Source organism: Procambarus clarkii, chromosome 24 (genome assembly GCF_040958095.1).
Source record: "Procambarus clarkii isolate CNS0578487 chromosome 24, FALCON_Pclarkii_2.0, whole genome shotgun sequence".
Lineage (NCBI taxonomy): Eukaryota > Metazoa > Arthropoda > Malacostraca > Decapoda > Cambaridae > Procambarus > Procambarus clarkii.
The window spans coordinates 18,150,911-18,170,347 of NC_091173.1; the positions used below are offsets into that span (position 1 = coordinate 18,150,911).

Genomic DNA, 19,437 nt, shown 5'->3' on the forward strand with positions numbered 1-19,437 from the left:
TAAACATGTTTTAAACATGAGTAGACTCATGTTTAAAATGAGTGTGCATTGTGTGTACGTCGCTTGGAGTCAGACGGGCGGGACTGATGTCACATCAGTCCCGCCCGCCTGACGCCAAGCGACGTACACACAATTGCCAGACTGCCATGCAGTCTGGGAACAGTGATTGCGGCGGCCGGTCGGGTGTTCCTGAGTTCTCTTGCTAATATTCTGACGTTTAATGCTGTTGATGTTGTGATAATAATTGATTGAACTTCTTTAAAGGGGAAGAAAATATTAATTGTTATAATTTCATATCGTTCTTGTCATTAATAATGACTGCTTAAAAGAAGTATAGACAGTATCTGGAGGCTTTGTTGAAAGTCAATTTGATTCAAAACAGCTTTTGTGTTCTATATGTAACAGCTCATTTTTATATAAAACTGAAACTATCAAGATTTATAAAGCATTTAAAATTAAAACATTATGATAATCATTAATGGGTTTGTCCATTTAAAAAAATATATATTAAAAACGCATTTTGAACAAGGAGAAACTGTTTCTGCTTTATTTACAAAAGTACGGAAACAAATACAAATAGAATGATTGCCTGTTATGTAATTGCACAAATCATTACAAGTGGAATTGCTTCCAAAGTTTCTGAAAAGATTATACGGCCTGCCTTTGAAATTCTTGTCAAAACTGTGGTGCATTAAGATTCAAGAGTTTAAAAAACATTACCATTGAGCAATGATTCAATTCAGAACAAGAGAACACCGATCGTTTTCATCAAATCAGTCACATACTGAGGAGAACGGAAGCCTCAATATACGACACACTTGCATAAACGCGCAAGTTATAATGTAAATAAAGAACTTCTCTTCCCATTGCGAGTGCTTTCGGGTCGTTGGTCAAATGGCCTTGGCTATCAACGGCTTTTGTAAAGTCTGCAATAGTCAAGTGGATAAAATATTGGATACGCTATAGCGTGTTTAGAGCACCAGGCTATCTCAGGTTCGAATCCTTCACTAGGTTGAATTCTTTAGTTATATATCTCAAGTTACAATATTGCACAACAGTGTAAGAAAAAAACATTGATAGGGAGTGTTACAATGTCTCAGTGCAATATTATAATACAAATATTATGTATTTGTTCAATGAGGCTTTTTGTTTATTCTTTCATACTTGTTCTCTGACCGCTTGTTATTCCTGGACTGTTGTAAGCTACTCTATACCTGCTGCTGGCGACATCTCTCCCTGGGGAAGGGTGGTCAGGTCGCAGACGTTGGCCTCCACCCTCCCTCTGCTCCTCTTAGCCAGGCTGTTGCTACCAAAGGCGCTGACCAACCGAAATGTTCAACTCCCTTTTCCATTTCACTGTGGGTTGTCCGCATATCAATGGTCAGCGTGTCGTGATCGGCAGTTGCATATATATATATATATATATATATATATATATATATATATATATATATATATATATATATATATATATATATATATATATATATATATATGCTTCAAGAGAGGAGCTTCAAGAGATCCATAACCTTTAGGCATTTGTCTTGTATGTTTTGTAACCTTTAAATACACAATAAAGGAAAAAAAATAAAAAAAAGGGAAGGGGGTGGTAGGAGAAAAGCACACAGAAACTGTATTGGAGGGGGACCTACATTCCCTCCAATGCGTTATGTGTGGTTTCCTCCGAGGCTATGGGTCCCCCTTCTTCCAGCCAGAGGTGGTACTCCCTTCCCTATATTAATATATATATATATATATATATATATATATATATATATATATATATATATATATATATATATATATATATAGAGAGAGAGAGAGAGAGAGAGAGAGAGAGAGAGAGAGAGTTTGTGAGGGTACCACCTCTGGTGCCAATGTGGGGACCCATAGCCTCGGAGAAGAAAATAAAAGGTATTCAGAGGACACTAATATTATCTTCTCCTACCACCCCCATTCTTTTGTATGTACACATATATATTTACTTTATTTGAGCTTTGTTACAAAAAAGGAGTTACATATGGGTTACAAAGATGGTTATATATATATATATATATATATATATATATATATATATATATATATATATATATATATATATATATATATATAAATCCCATTTTTTAGATGGAAGCATAGCCCATATTATATTACCTCGTCTGGGCAAACTGCAGTTGGTGTGCAGTGTTTTACATAATATTCATACACGTAAATATAAGAGCATGATCAGGGATCACTGTGTTATTTCGTGCTCCTGTTAGTAAACATTTACATCTAGCATACTGTTTTCATTCGGGCTCATATGCCTCACATAGCCTCACATAATCCTTTTAGTTTAAAGACAATCGCTTTTCCTCTTCCCATTAACTTTGCATAGCGTAATACATAACATATTCATAATGCAGTACATATTATAAATGTTCTCTCTGTAATGCTTGCCCCACGGCATAACTTATCATATAGACTCCTTCATAATTATAATTATTCCACAATTGCTTCACAGCATATAATGTACATAATAATGTACATATATAATTTAATATGTTTCCTAAACATATGCATATGCGTATGTTCATCAATATGTGTGTATGTGTGTGTGTTGCAACCTGCGTTGTGTTGTGGGAGTGTGTAGTACACATAGGCTGCTATAGTGTGTGTAGTACACAGGCTGCTATAGTGTGTAGTACACAGTAGACTGGTATAGTGTGATGTAGTACACAGGCTGCTATAGTGTGTGTAGTACACAGTAGGCTGCTATAATGTGATGTAGTACACAGTATGCTGGTATAGTGTGATGTAGTACACAGTAAGCTGCTATAGTGTGTGTAGTACACAGTAGGCTGCTATAATGTGATGTAGTACACAGTAGGCTGGTATAGTGTGATGTAGTACACGTGAGAGTACAATGTGGTGTTGTATGGTTGCAGGCGCTGGACCGGGACCCGCCGCTGGGGAGAGAGAGTACACAGAAGGCGGCTATAGTGTGATGTAGTACACAGGTTGCTATAGTGTGATGTAGTACACGTGAGAGTACAATGTGGTGTTGTATGGTTGCAGGCGCTGGACCGGGACCCGCAGCTGGGGAGAGAGAGTACACAGTAGGCGGCTATAGTGTGGTGTAGTACACGTGAGAGTACAATGTGGTGTTGTATGGTTGCAGGCGCTGGACCGGGACCCGCCGCTGGGGAGAGAGAGGTGGCAGGTGAAGGTACAGGTGCGGGACGGACAGCGGGTGTCGCCCTCGCTGGCCGCTGCCTCCCGGGCCTCCAGGCGCCCCCCCACGCTCTCACACCCTCAACACCTCCACTCCCACCAACCCCAAGTGCCACCACAGGCCCACGCTCTCACCACACGCAACCTGGGAGTGCCACCACAGGCCCACGCTCTCACCACACGCAACCATGAAATGCCATCACGGGGCCAGATTGGTATGTCATACAACCCTGAGGTGACACTAGGGATCCAGTCTGTCACATCACATAAGGTACCACCCAATTTTATGTCACACAGCAGAAAAGTTCCCCCCGGAGGCCAGTTTTTTATACCGAACTACACCGAAGTATTACCAGAGAGTGGGTCGACCATACCTCAGTTCTCCAATGGACCGGTGCAGAGTAATTATTTCCAATCTCGGGACCCCAACGCAGAAAAAGGTAGCCGTTTTCTGTACCGGGATTCCGACGCAGGAAAAGATCTCTATTTCTTGCCTCAGAACTCTGCCATTGCACCAGAGGATCCATATTTCCTTCTTCAAGATCCCTTGGTAGAAGAGAGAACCATTCAAGTGACAAATAAGGAAGATGTGGAGATCGGTGGAAGACTTGGAGAAAATGTACAACAATTAAGAGACGAGGAGCAACATGAACACATTTCAGAAACTATTGGCAGGCACACTTACCAAACAGAGGAAAAAGAGGAGATAACCGTAAGAAAAGGTAGCAAGCGAGAAGGAGAAAATAAAGGCGCCTCAAAACACTTAAGAAAAAGAGGAAAATTCATCCCGAAGAGAAGAAGAGCGTCAGAAAGGAAGAGAAAGTTACGAGACAAGAATCTCCAAAATACTAAGGAAATTTTAGGTGATAAAAAACGTAAGATGGGAGGAGGTAGGCAGAGCAGCAGTGCCGGCGACAGGAGGCGGAAACCCTCACCAGGTCGTGGGTATCAAGTCAGAGGTCGTAAAGCAGGTCAGCAAGGTCTTGGAGCACAGGTCGCCCGTAGGGTCTCGGGGTCAACCAGTGGCTGTAGCGATCAGTACCCTCGAGGAACCCTCAGCACGGCCAACAAGTATGATATAGCAAGTCCTGTGAGAAACAAATATTTCGCACATAGAAAGTATGATCAAATTGCTGTTAAATGCAAACGGTTGTCTGCCAGAGGTATATTAAACTTAGCATCGCCATATAATGCAGGGGGCAAAATTAACGTTGCGAGAAGCCATAAGTTGAGACTGAACAGCGGTTTCACATACAAAGGTGAGCAAAACTTCAGTGAAACACTTGCTTTTACACCAAAGCCCCATGTTGTGAGGCTCCGTGAAGTGCCCAGGAGTCGTCACAACAGGTCGTCGCCCCGCAGAGATTCAGGTCGAGTTGAAGATCTGGGAGAACCTGTGGAACACCATCGCGATAATCATCTATCTGCACCAAGCGCCGTAGCCACGACTCCCTCAAGAACTAAAGGTGACTTAGAAGGGGACTTGGGTGATGCAAAATCAGAGGGAAAAGGTTCAGCCGCAGGCAAATCGACTCTACTCGTCAATAAACGCGAAATACGTCGCCAGATGCCAGAGGAGCGAGTCTACGTGAAGAGGTTGGGAAGGAACGGTGGAGGGTGTGAGGACTATGGTAGCTTCTCTATGAGTCCGGAGGAGGCCCCGGAGGAGGAGGAGGCGGAGCCATGGTACCTGCAGGATATGAGGCGGGAGCAGGTGCACGTGGCGGAGACGGTGGTGACGGTGGTGGTGAAGGACATCAACGACAACGCTCCCGTCTTCCCCAACGCCACCATCTACGGCGAGGTGCAGGAGAACGGCCCCATTGGTGAGTACTTCAGCCCTGGTGTGTACCTTCATGTGTGGTTCACAGGTGCAGGAGAACGGCCCCATCGGTGAGTACTTTATCCCTGGTGTGTACGTTCATGTGTGGTTCACAGGTGCAGGAGAACGGCTCCATCGGTGAGTACTTCAGCCCTGGTGTGTACGTTCATGTTGTGCTTCACAGGTGCAGGAGAACGGCTCCATCGGTGAGTACTTCAGCCCTGGTGTGTACGTTCATGTGTAGTTCATAGGTGCTACACATGAATATATACATATATATATATATATATATATATATATATATATATATATATATATATATATATATATACATATATATATATATATATTATATATATATATGTATATATTCATTTATACTATCTACAATACATTTATATATATATATATATATATATATATATATATATATATATATATATATATATATATATATATATATAAATATTCTTCTCCGAAGCTATGGGTCCCTACACTTGCACCAGAGGTGGTACCCCTTCTAGGTTTATATATATATATATATATATATATATATATATATATATATATATATATATATATATATATATATATAAATGTATTGTAGAGATTACTAGTGTAGTAATTTTTGTATTAATGATTACCAGTAACTACCAAGAAAATCATAGACATATTACTATTACAACTATTTACTACCATTACTGCACATTTTAAATGACTCCTGTTGATATTACAGTATATAGTTAATACTAGCATTCGTATAAATCAAAACTATCATTAATGTGACATTAGTTCAGCAACTACTGCTCCGCTTTAGTGACTAGATACTAGTAAAAGACATTCAACATGCTATAGCCACCTTCAGTTATAGCCAGTGACATCGGCCTTGATTTCAACCAACGTTGAAAACATGTTGCTGGAAAGTTGGTGATGAGTCCTAGCTCTGTTAAAAAAAAATGACGTTGAATGACTAAAAACAAGGAATAAATGAAAGCATTGCTTTGTATTTAATTGATAAAAGGGTAAATACTGTGTCACTACATTTCTGCCATCCCAACACCCAGCAAAATTTTTCCTGATGGTATATATATATATATATATATATATATATATATATATATATATATATATATATATATATATATATATATATATATATATATATATACATATATATAAATATATATATATATATATATATATATATATATACATATATATATATATATATATATATATATATATATATATATATATATATATATATATATATATATATATATATATAGTTGAGTGTGGTTATGGTTGTCGTGAAGCAGTCAGCATTCATAGGTTATCAGCTGGGGGTCAACCTTCCATCACACTTAATACATCAATTTAGGTACGCCTGACACACACACACACACAGCAACGAGGAGAGACTACGGGAATTAAACCTCACATCACTGGAAGACAGAAGAGTTAGGGGGGGGACATGATCACCACATACAAGATTCTCAAAGGAATTGGGTAGATAAAGACAGATTATTTAACACTAGGGGCACACGCAGTAGGTGGAAACTAAGTGCCCAAATAAGTCATAGAGACATTATAAATAATTTTTGTAGTTTTAGAGTAGTTGATAAATGGAATGCTTTAGAAAGTAATCTGGTGGAGGCTGACTCCATACACAGTTTCAAATGTAGATATGATAGAGCCCAGTAGGCTCAGGAACCTGTACAACACAGTTGATTGACGGTTGAGAGGCGGGACTAAGGAGCCAGAGCTCAACCCCCGCAAGAACAGCTAGGTGAGTACAACTAGGTGAGTACTCAAATTTCGTTACTTTAATGGAAATAAAAGTTTTGCAATTGTACTTTTTTTGATTAATGAACATTGATATGGGCTGTGTTAGTTCGCACGGTGAGGTTCGGCCAAAGCACACACATTCGCGTGCCCGTGCTGGGATTGCCATGAGTACTACTTGGCTTAAACTTGTTGGAAAAAAAATAGGCAGTTTGGATTTATTGTAGTACACACCACATGGTTGTGGTGGGTTATTGTGGTTGACCAGTGGTTGTGGTGGTGGCTTACTGAGGATGATTAGTGGTTGTGGTGGTGGGTTATTGTGGTTGACCAGTGGTTGTGGTGGTGGCTTACTGAGGATGATTAGTGGTTGTGGTGGTGGGTTATTGTGGCTGACCAGTGGTTGTGGTGGTGGCTTACTGAGGATGATTAGTGGTTGTGGTGGTGGCTTATTGTGGATGACCAGTGGTTGTGGTGGTGGCTTACTGAGGATGATTAGTGGTTGTGGTGGTGGCTTATTGTGGATGATTAATGATTGTGGTGGTGGATGATTAGTGGTTGTGGTGGTGGATTAATGTGGATGATCGGTGATTTTTGGTTGATATTTGTAGGGACATGGTTATGTGATGGATCGATAGTTGTGGTCTGGTTGTGTGGTGGATGAATGGTTGTAGTGGCTTTGTTATTGCAATTGATAAGTGGGTTATTATGACGGCTGCATTATTGTGTTTGATAGTTGTAATGGACCAGTGATTTTCATTGACCATTGGTTGTTGTTGATAATTGGTTGTGATCGGTTATTATTCCATATTGTAGGTTCATTTGCATAATTATTGCTGATTAAGGGTTCCAGCCTTTAGGGTAATTAAGTCCTAATTAATAGTTACGGTAACAGTAGTGCCTCAGATCATTGGTTGTTCTTTATACACATATTTGTGGGTAATTAGGGGTTGTGGGTAATTAGGGGCTGCATCAGATTACTTGTTAGCGTTGATCATTGGTGGGTGGAGCGAGGCGCTAATTAGTAATTACTGGAACTCTGCTTGTGGTATAGTAAACACTGGTTTTGGTTGATCGAACACTTCGTTTAATTGGTTGAACACTGCTTTTGGTTGACTGAACACTGAAATTAATTGAACACTAGATGTGATTGATTAAATACCGCATATTGTTCATTGTCTCTACTGCTTGTGGATTGAAGACTTCTTGCAGTTGACTGAACACTGCTGACAGTTGACTGAACACAGCTGACAGTTGATTGAACACTGCTGGAATTTGATTGAACACTGGTGGCAGTTGACTGAACACTGCTGACAGTTGACTGAACACAGCTGACAGTTGACTGAACACTGCTGACAGTTGATTGAACTGAACACTGGTGGCAGTTGACTGAACTCTGCTTGCAGTTGAAAGTACCTGAAGAACATTTTGTCTCTATTGAACGCATTAACATAAGCAAGTTAATAAAACCGTGTGTGGACTAAATGCATGTCCACGTCTCAAAACAAAAAACAAAATACGTAATGTAAGCATAAATTTGCATAGCTTTTTTTTTGCATTTAATCTGATGGCTGCAAAAAACAAAACCTCGCGTAAAGCCATCAATGCCTTGAAAAAATAGCATGGCTTTTTTTAGTCCATAATGGTGTGCTGCAATCATTACACTAATTAAGGCGAAAAATGCTTTTTGCGTAGTATTGGTAAAATACGTTGGAAATGTATACAAACCTCATTAGTATTTTAAATATTCCGATTTATGTGTACGTTTTCTGTGATGATGGGAGCTGTGTTTTCTTTGGGGGCCAGGACGTGGGGATGACTCTGTTAAATCTGTCATTTTAATTTAAAAAGCACTCGGCTTACATAGCAACTTTGCTTTCACCTTTGATTGCTTTTGTTCATTTATTATGCACCTCATACCCATCCCATGGGTGGTAGTGGAAAAGGTTGTAGAGGCACATAATAGGCTCAAGAACTGAGCCCCAAAATTCATTTATCTCATCTAGTTATAATCTTGATAAACTAGTTTCACAGTTTAATGCATTGGATGGATAAATACACTTATGCACTTAATGCAGAAGTGGACCACAACAGTCTCTAAGCTGAGAAAGTTACACATGTGGTGAGCCAATTATATATTTACTAATCATACACCCCCACACTCGTCCAATAGGCGTCAGTCACAAGTTTGCAATCATGTGCATAGAATATAACCACCTGCAATGTGAAAACTGTTAATATTTGCCTTAGTTTGATGATAGTACATAACTTTGAATGAAAGATACACATTTCAGGAAGATTTGTATTATAATCTGTCGATTTTTTTTTTTTTAAATTCACATATTCATTATAGTAACGCTTTGTATGCGAGTAATTCTGCTGACAGAGTTTACATCTGATCAGATCGTCTGCAGAAGTCTGCTGACGTTATTGGCTGACCCAGAGATCTGTGGCTTCTCCTGCTTAATAGTACAACTGGAAATGGTAGAACTAGTGTAAATATCACTTTGTCTCATGGAACCAATGGATTCGTTTTCATGTTTTTGTTTTTGCTTGACCTCAGTGTTGGAAACGTTAGCTTTAAAACCTAGTCTGCATAAGGTATGTGTCGGTTACTAATATCGTTCATAGCTACGGTAGCGTGATGACGAGCATAAGCAGACGGGATTAATCTCTAACAACCAACTGCAGCTTGTGTGGGGAATGATGCAAATATAATTCATAAAGGACTGAATGTCAATAAAACATGGTGACGTTTCTCGGATGTAATTTCGTGTTCAAATATTTATTTGGAAACTCGTTTCTCTCTTTTTCTATAATATTATGGTAAACGAAATTATCATCTTATCTGTATTTTAATCGAGAGGGAAACGAACTATTTAATAGTTATTTACATTATTCTGAATAATTATTCAAATAACTTTTGTTTTGTATATGCTTTTAATACACAACACTGCAAAACTTTAGAAATTTCATATATTTATGTGATAAACTTTTTTTTTAATGACAAATAACTTTTTAAGAGGCTTGTGAAACTATCGTAGTTTTTTTCAATAAACTGACATTGATTTAATGGGGGACATTTAAAATCAGTCTTTAGAATACTAATGTTTATAACTATTTATCGTGGAAATTACTGCTGGCTTGTTGTAGTGTTGCTCTTGATACAACTGCTGTTTCTGAACTCGTGTTGTTGATAATACTAATATACTGCTGAATAGCCTACTGCTCCTGCTGATGAAAACTACTGCTGGAGAAAGGGGGGGGGGGTAGAAATAGCCTAAGCTACTCTATCCCTTTGAGATGTATTTTTTTTTCTTGTCTCAATAAACTTACTTGAACTTGAACTACTGCTGGTGTTATATATTCATATTAATAGCACAACAGCTCCCAGTACAATTTGTTATCCTCATTATCTTCCAGTAAAGTGAAAACCCACATTATCAACCCTCCTTCTATACGTTGGAGATCCCTCTTCTCTCTCTTTACCCTATCCCCTCATCCTTGATCATCTCCCCTCGCTATCCCCCCCTCTTCCTCTGCCCCCCCCCCCATTAAAATATCCTCCCCATCCCTTCTATCCTCCCCCACTTTCCACATTGTCGGTACATCTGATTACAACTATGACAAAAATGGCCCTAAAATGTGGAATCGGGGCCTAGAGCATATTAGATGTGGATTAAGACACGAACATTACCCGTCTGGGCGGCGGTAATAACCTTTACCCAGAGCTAAAATGCTTTTAGCGGCTACTGGGGTAATTGCCAAGGCTCTGGGAACCTTAGCAATAGCTAATGGAGGTGATCATGGAAGCTTTGAGAACTTTCCCATCACCTAATGGGGTGATTATGGAGGTTCTGGGAACCTTACAAACAGCTACTGTCAGATGATGGAAGTTGTGATGTTGTGTGCTGGTTGTGGTGTCCTGAGTAGGTTGTGATGTGTATTGGTTGTTGTGAGGTTGAATGTTGTCAGTAAATGCTGGAGTACTCTCATCTGTCAATGTCCTCAACTCAATTTCCTGTATGTTAGTGCTACATAGTCTTCCCGGCTTGGTGTCTTGTTTTGATAATTAAATTAAGCTAGATCCTGTATGTTCGTATACTGCATTTATATATACGTTATACAGAAATAACAAATCATTGTCTCAGTGCCTTGATAATGTTAAATGTCTCTTTATAATAGTGTATAACCCTTCGTAGTAAACTTTTAGTTTTAGCAGTGACTGTGACATTAACCTCCACCTGCCCTTCCCTCAGACCTGTCGGTGGGCGTGGTGTGGGCGTGGGACGCGGACGACGAGAAGGAAGGCACCAACGCTCTCCTCACTTACACCATTGAGAAGAACGTGATGGAGGAACGGTCAGGCCAGGCCATCTTCGCCATCAACCCAGAGACCGGCCTCGTCCGCACCGCCATCTGTTGCCTGGACCGTGAGACTACACCAGAGTACCACATCCAGGTGGTGGCTGTGGACGGTGGCGGCCTCAAGGGTGAGTCTTGGAGAGAGAGAGCTGAATTGAGGACTGATCTCATTCGAATTTGTAGTGAAGATTCATGTGAAGTAGCATATTATAATTTAATAGAAAGTTTGATTGCAGAGGAAGATAAATTACATTCTATCATACTCACGTGAAGAATTATGCTGTCGCTGATGTATGTCATATTTGAGTTAATCATAATAGGAATTTAGTAAAAAAAATCTTTATCAGTCTTTTACAAAATGAAGAGGATGTAAATCAAATATCAAAATGAGTTGAGAATAATAATACATGTTCTTTGGTGCCAGTAATAGTTAACAAGGATTTTTATTTTGCATAGCGTATACACATATACATTGCTTCTATATTGTTGTGGGTGTGTGCGCGCGCGCGCCTGCAATCTGGTGAACTGAATGAGAATACATTTACATAGTCATAAACTTCAGTGTTGATGCATACCTTCATGTAAAATGAGTTTGTGCACCAGTTAATGTAAAAATGACAGTTTTTGTGTCTACATCACTGTCAACTGACTGTGTGTGTATGTGTTGACGGGCAGGTACGGGGACGGTGGTGGTGCGGCTGGCCGACGTGAACGACAACTCTCCACGACTGACCCAGGACCTGTGGCAGGTGGAGGTGGACGAGACCTGGGGCGACGGACCCCCCAGCAACCACACCCTCCTCCAGGTCACCACCGCCGACCACGACACCTCAAACTACTTCTTCTACCGGGTCAGTCTCCTTATTGATCTCCCTCCGCCTTTATCCTCATCTTGTTCATCGCGTCATTATTCCACTTTATCAACATCCAGTGGGCTGTTTCACCTACAACTGATAGTTCACATTTTTAGTTACGGGTCAGAAATAACTTAATTAGATTAAACTTTTCGTCTTAAGAGCGGGTGGTTTTTAGCTAAGTGACATTACCGTCAAATAAATGTCTACTGTTGCTCAGCCCACTGCCAGTGTATGTGGAGACACGCGAGCTGATGAAGCAACTAACTTGTTCCCTTAAGGCGTCTTTCACATTTGGTGATATGTCCGTCTGGCGATTTGATCAGATGCCTATATATATATATATATATATATATATATATATATATATATATATATATATATATATATATATATATATATATATATATATATATATATATATATATATATATATATATATATATATATATATATATATATATATATATATATATATATATATATACACAATGAAAACACACGATGTTATCGTTGCTACCGGAGGCGGCTAGTTTATTGTGCACCCCATATTCATCCTGTGAGCGGTAGCGCAAAAAGCATTACAGAGAGCACAAAAGGTATTTATCAGACTTCAACGGAGATTATTACATTAACAATTTCATCTATCCTTCACACCTTATAATTACAGTGTCAGTTAGGTGTCTCTCTCTCACTGGATGAATACATTTATTGAAGTGGTTTGTCTGCTCCTTCAGTTTTAGTTATTTTTTTAAGGATTTTTAAGGACCTCGATAAAAGCCTAACGTGTATAAACACACTCGAGCTTCCTGTCCCCAGACACAGTGAATTATTATTATATTATCATTTCACTGTGTTTATTCTGCCAATGAGCTCATTGTTATATGATGTCAGAGGTATTTTTTAACCAATCATTTAGTCACATTTACGTGGTAATTACCATTCATTACTGACACATGTCAGGATAGTGCCCCAGATAGGTAACCACTGGCATAACATACAGCACTAAAAACTATGTGAAAACCTTCTCTGTCATTGTGGCGTTTCAAATTTATAATGTCAGCTTAACAAATAATATGAACATATTATCCTGGAAACTCACAAAAACATAGGAAATGAAACTGAAATTAAAAATGAACATCATTAAATGATATATATCTAACACACGATAATATATGTGAGTGTGTATTTACTATTTGTGCCAGCAGAATCGAGCTATTAGCTCTTGGGCCCTGCCTTTCTAACCAGTCTATTTGTTTTCCTCTTATGTCTACTACATATATTTCTCTAACACCCCCACCCCCACCTCCAGGAAGCAGCCCGTAGCAGCTGTCGAACTCCCAGGTACCTATATACACACAGAAATCACAATGGCGTGATATATAAATTGAATAAATCCACAAGGACTGTGAAGTTCGAACCCTCATCACGGCCCTTGTAGATTTATTCACTCCAAGGTACCTATTTTACTTCTAGGTGAACAAGTGCTTCAGAGTGAAAGAAACTTTCACTCACCAGTGTTGTTGTGTTGCAGGTGGTGGAGGCCAGCGGGTGGGGCTGGCAACACTTCAGCATGAGGACTGAGGGCACCTCTGGGCACTTGTATGCTGGGAGGACCCTGGACTATGAGGACGCTGCCCAGCGGCGAGGCTTCCGCTTCATGGTGCAGGTCACGGACAGGGTGAGTCACGGGCTGCAGGTCACGGACAGGGTGAGTCACGGGCTGCAGGTCACGGACAGGGTGAGTCACGGGATGCATGGTGCAGGTCACAGACAGGGTGAGTCACGGGCGTCATGGTGCAGGTCACGGACAGGGTGAGTCACGGGCGTCATGGTGCAGGTCACGGGCCTTCCCGTCTTCTGTCTCCTGTGGCACTTGCTGTGGAGGATGTGGCTTCTTTGGTGGATGGGGATGGTGTGCTGCCTGGTGTTGCAGATGAAGTGCCTGCGTGTGGCTCGCAGTGCGTCCCCTTGACCTGATCGTGCTTCGTGGGCGATTTTAGCAGTTCGCTGTCTGTTGTTCGCTGATGTTGTATCATGGCATGGTACAACATCACATCTCTATCAGGTGTCATCTTCCTTGACCAACATGATACACGTGCCCTCGGATGAAACCTCACATCGACTTCATGACACAAAAATATACATCTATCCTAACATCAAATATTTCCTGGCATTCCCATATGTTAACTGTGGGTAAGCATGACTCAATGAAGACTGAGTACCTTTATAATGGACTGCAGAAACATAACACTATCATAGTTTTTATTCCACAGTTCTCTAGAACAGATGTCGTTTCCCTTCTAGTGTAACTTATTAATGTTCCATATCCCCAGGGTCGAGGCGGGTGGAGCGACGCCCGACACACCGACACAGCGTGGGTGGAGGTGAGGCTCCGGGACGTTAACGACAACCCGCCGCAGTTCAGCCGCCCGCACGCCCACGTCACCGTCAGGGAGGACACCGCCCCCGGCACCCTCCTCGCTTCCCTCACTGCCACGGACCCTGACATGGTGAGTCATCTGTTTTTTGTTTGGTGATGCTGGAATTAAGCTAGTGCACCATAACATACCTATATTCTCGCATTCTGTTACATGTGTTGATACACTACAGGGATGACAAATTTTCTTCCACCATCAGTTGTTAGAAGCAAACAATTATGTAATCAGATCCTAAAGGTGAAATGGAATATGACTGAGGAACAATCATATATTGATTAATAACAAGTAAATATGCAAATGATATATTGTGTATTTGTTTCAGATGGAGGAGCAGGTGGTGGAGTACCGTGTGGTGGGGGGTTGGGGGGTGGTGACAGTTGATGGTGTGGGGGGAGTGAGGTTGTGGCGCGCCCTGGACCGTGAGTCTCCTGGAGGGGAGGTGGGCGTGGCGCGGGTGGTAGCCGTGGATGATGGCCGCCCATCCCTCTCCTCCACCGCCACCCTCACCATCACCCTCACCGACGTCAACGATTGTCCGCCCCGGCTCCTACCCCCCACCGTCCTCCACGTCACAGAGGGAGCTCCTGCCTCTCTCCTGGGAATCCTCACAGCTACTGACGATGATGTCTGGGCGCTGGGGCACGGTCCGCCCTTCACCTTCACCCTGGCGCCCTCCAACCCCACCCACGTCCTCAATATTCTCAGCATCAGCTACCAGGCAGGTGAGTCCTAGACCTGCCCACGTCCTCAACATCAGCCACCAGAATGCCAGTATGACACTAGAGATTCGCTCGCTGGTCGCCAGAGGGGGGCGGATGTGCTCAGGTGTTGCTCCCCAGTTGACAACCCAAGCATGGAGCTTGTACAAAATGAGACCTGTTAGTTGGGTGGTCGGGTTGTTTGTAACACAGGCATACGCTCATACAGATCTTTAGTACAAGATCTATTTAACAAAACTGGTCTTAGTCTCTCTACAAATAATTAGTTAAATACTTGGGTTTAATTATCAGTTACTCTCACGTCCTGAGCATTAATTTATTAGTTATATCTCTCTCGTGCAGTAATTGCCTGGCATAGGAACTTGTTTACAGTAATATTATTTATGAGGACAGACCTGGATAGTGGGCGCGGCGGGGCGGAGGTTTGGACAGCCGGACCTTTGGACAGGGAGGAGCACCGCCAGTTGACAGCCGAGGTGGTGGTGGCGGACGCTCAGGGCCTGACAGCCGCCCACCCCATCACCGTCATTGTTGATGATATCAATGATAATCCCATGAGACCCGGCGCCAAGACAGTCTACCTATGGAAGATGCAGGTTAGTCTTGAATTCTGCGCTTAAATAATATTTTGTTGTTGTTTTATTCAGCACTGATCACACAATATGAAGCCTTTAAGACTGTGAAGTCTTCAAGCTCTATTTCATGTTCAGTCTTTATACTCGAAATGTACAGGAAATCAAGTGGGGGGGAAATCACCGTACTTTAAACAGTTCATGTTGTTCCTCCAATATGGTGTTAAAGGTAAAATGTCATAAAGTCATATAGGTGGAGAGGCCAGCGACTGCATGCTGTAACCCAGGACGCTGGTTCGATCCCCGTCCTGCTCCAGTCATGTCCTCATCACGTTATTGTGATTTCCTTGTTTATGTGTATCTGTATGTTAATTGTGTAAGATGTGAATTGGTTTGTTTGTAACAAGTACTGCACTGCAGAAAATGAGCAACGTTTTCTATGATAATTGTCAACATATATGATTGACTCTTAGAACAAAATATTTGATTGTAGTAAATATTATTAAAAAAACATGAATCCCAGTTCAATAAATATAGTATGTAAGGGATATTATCAACTATTTGAAAGATTGTCTTCACGTGTCAGCGTATAGCAGGTCACGTCACTGATGCCGGATATCCTAGAGAGATGTTAGGTAATTATGAGTAGAAAGTGCAAAGGCAATATGGCCATGTAGCATTTGGAACCCTGTAAGCACGTAACGTAACGGTCCCCTATTGTTACAACTTGTTACAAAGTTGTTAAATCTTGTTATAAAGTTTTTGTGACGTGTCAGAAAGCTGTTACAACGTGTTAAATTAAAAGGTGTTGCAAACTTGTTCGAACGTTGTAACGACGTCGTAGTTTCGTCGTGTGTTTGGCGGGAAGGGGCACTGTAAGGGACCGGTCCCCAGTCACCTGAACAACCGGGGATGGAAAAGTCCCATCGGATATATAAGAATTATATCAGTAATTATATCAATTATAATTGTGCCAAACCATAATTTATTATGCATTTCTACAGTAACTTTCTAAGGTGTTGTGTGGTGAGTGTTGTTGTAATGTAACTCAGGATTCTTGGTTTAGTAAGTGACACTTAATGCGGATGTGCTTCAAAAGTTGTGTGTGTCAGTTTGTGTTGCCAAGATTTCTTAATGTCAGCTAAATCTCTCAGAAACTTAATGAACTATTTATATTTGAATTGCACATTATTAAAGTAAATGTCTTAAGGAAACAGTTGAATATATTATCAAGTAATTATGTGTTAAATTTGTTGTGCCTAAAAAAGGATGATATGTATCTTAATAGCATTAAGGGGCCTCGCCTAAGAATATTGACCACTGCTACTCCTGACCTTGCAACATGGTGCTCATGGTTACTGTGAATTCGACTGAAATAATATATATACTTTTAATTTTAAACTAATCATTTTCCAAATTACTTCCCCACCAGGGCGGAGGTGCGGATGCTGCCCTGGGCAGAGTGTACGTGGAGGACCCGGATGACTGGGATCTCCAGGATAAAACATTTGCCTGGGCCGGACCTCCCCATCCCCTCTTCACCCTCCAACCCAACACTGGAGATATATTTGCCTCCACGCAACTCAGAGAAGGAAGGTAAGACTGCTCTTATGACCATAGTTGTTGCGTGCAATATTGCTAGAAAAGGTATGAAGGAATTCTCAGAAGAAAGCACCGTGCTGACGGGATGACTCAGTATGAAACACGTTTGTGTTTTACAGCATTTGGTCAAACTTCGCTTTTTTTGTGGATAGAGGTTGGTAACTGTCAGTGTTTTTAACCAGTTAATTTAATTAACTAGTATTCCGAATCATTAAATGGAGGCTGTGGAAACCGAAATAGAATGCATTGTTTGCACACACACACACACACACACACACACACACACACACACACACACACACACACACACACACACACAAAATCTCTCTCTCTCTCTCTCTCTCTCTCTCTCTCTCTCTCTCTCTCTCTCTCTCTCTCTCTCTCTCTCTCTCTCTCTCTCTCTCTCTCTCTCTCTCTCTCTCTCATGCATATAAAAACAAGACAAAACATTTATTTCTTGGTTTATTATGTATCTCTACACTGACTTCATTGAATAGTTAAAAAACATGTAAATTTCTAGAGACCTGATTAAGTTTACAGATTGCAGACCAGATGTTACAGTCAGATGGTATAATGTATTGATCTTTGACACACACACACTTACCTGTGCAAGTATATTCATTAGACTAAAAACCAATACAGAAACATCCCTGATTCATTATTATTTCATATTAGAACACTGATTATAAAGTTGTAACGCTCTCGCCTCTCTCTCGTCCCAGGTACGAGCTGCACTTCCGAGTATCAGACCGCGTGTGGGGCCAGCAGGACGTGCCGGCCAATGTGACCGTGATGGTGAGGTACCTGTCCCTCGAGGCTCTGGCCCACGCCGTGCCCGTCACCCTGATGCCCACCATACCCGCCTCGCTCACCGCTGGCTGGACGCCGCTGGTAATACCCATCTTGGGGATTGGCTTTATACACTTGCATAGAGGATGTTTCCTGGTTTATGTTTGCTTGGCAAATGTACACAGATTGTCAAGATGTCACAAGCAATCATGGTTTGGTATGATTGGTTGTGGTTAGATATGGCATGGTTGGTACAAGTGGTTGTGGTTAGACATAGTATGGTTGGTACAAGTAGTTGTGGTTTGATATGTCATGGTTGGTACAAGTAGTTGTGGTTAGATATGTCATGGTATAAGTAGTTGTGGTTTAATATGTCATGGTTGGTACAAGTAGTTGTGGTTTTGCTACACCGTTTTTTCAGTAACCCAAGTTGTATTAAAAGTTGTATCTCAGTAAAGTAGACATTTAGTTTTCATGAGATTTGTTGGTGATGATCTTATGGAATAGGAGGGAAGAAATAATCAAAGTTACTCTATCGTTTTGCGATGTATATATAATTATCTAAATAAAAAACTTACTTGAATTTGAATCTAATGGAATTGTTGTTACTGTAATGACCCATAATATTTTCTTGAAATTTATAAAAAATAATGATGTATGTATAGGGAACGTTTTAGTTCTTAGTTTTCTTAACCAGTGTAAAATTTTAAAATTATATTTGATTTGATTGTGTTACACATGTGGACCTATTTTTTTTAAGCACTTAATATGTTTATAATTCTTCTGAAGCATGGTGGTGGTGGACTTGGTCGACTGACAGAAGCAGTGATGCAGGTGGTAGGGAGGAGTGCTGATGCTGTGGAGATCGTCAGTGTGTATGGCCTCCAAGCTCCAGAAACCTTCCCCGTTCCAACCTTCCCGAATTATCTGCTGAAGCCGGTCGTTCACGGCTTCAGTCCTGTCATCCAAGCCTTACCTTCTCCATCCCCCTTTGCCTGTGTGTGGGTGAGCGTAAGACAAGCTGACGGTGTTTTCATAGATCCGGTCAAGTTACACGGCCTGCTAGCCCTCCATTTGCAACATGTGAGTAATATAGGCTTTCAGCAGATTCTTGTAACATCTTTAATACTAGACTTCAACTACAGTATTATCTTCCGCTGTGGTCCATGCCACTATCAAAGTCTACATTTTATCTGATGTAGACTTTGATAGCTATCAAATTATGATTAGAGTTCAATTTAAAATGGCATAAGTTAAATACAGAACGATTAATTG

At 41.0% G+C, this 19,437-nt stretch overlaps 1 protein-coding gene across 1 annotated transcript in view; it reads left to right on the forward strand.

Moving 5' to 3' along the window:
* The window catches only part of LOC123761680 (putative neural-cadherin 2), a 139,297-nt gene that overhangs the window by 103,769 nt on the left and 16,091 nt on the right, over positions 1 to 19,437 (forward strand). Inside the window, exons 6-15 of the mRNA XM_069330678.1 lie at positions 3,161 to 5,039; positions 11,080 to 11,313; positions 11,861 to 12,036; positions 13,574 to 13,720; positions 14,376 to 14,552; positions 14,803 to 15,202; positions 15,593 to 15,795; positions 17,204 to 17,367; positions 18,096 to 18,264; positions 18,952 to 19,245. Of these exons, the coding sequence (XP_069186779.1) occupies positions 3,161 to 5,039; positions 11,080 to 11,313; positions 11,861 to 12,036; positions 13,574 to 13,720; positions 14,376 to 14,552; positions 14,803 to 15,202; positions 15,593 to 15,795; positions 17,204 to 17,367; positions 18,096 to 18,264; positions 18,952 to 19,245 (3,843 nt within the window). The remainder of the gene's footprint in view (positions 1 to 3,160; positions 5,040 to 11,079; positions 11,314 to 11,860; positions 12,037 to 13,573; positions 13,721 to 14,375; positions 14,553 to 14,802; positions 15,203 to 15,592; positions 15,796 to 17,203; positions 17,368 to 18,095; positions 18,265 to 18,951; positions 19,246 to 19,437) is intronic.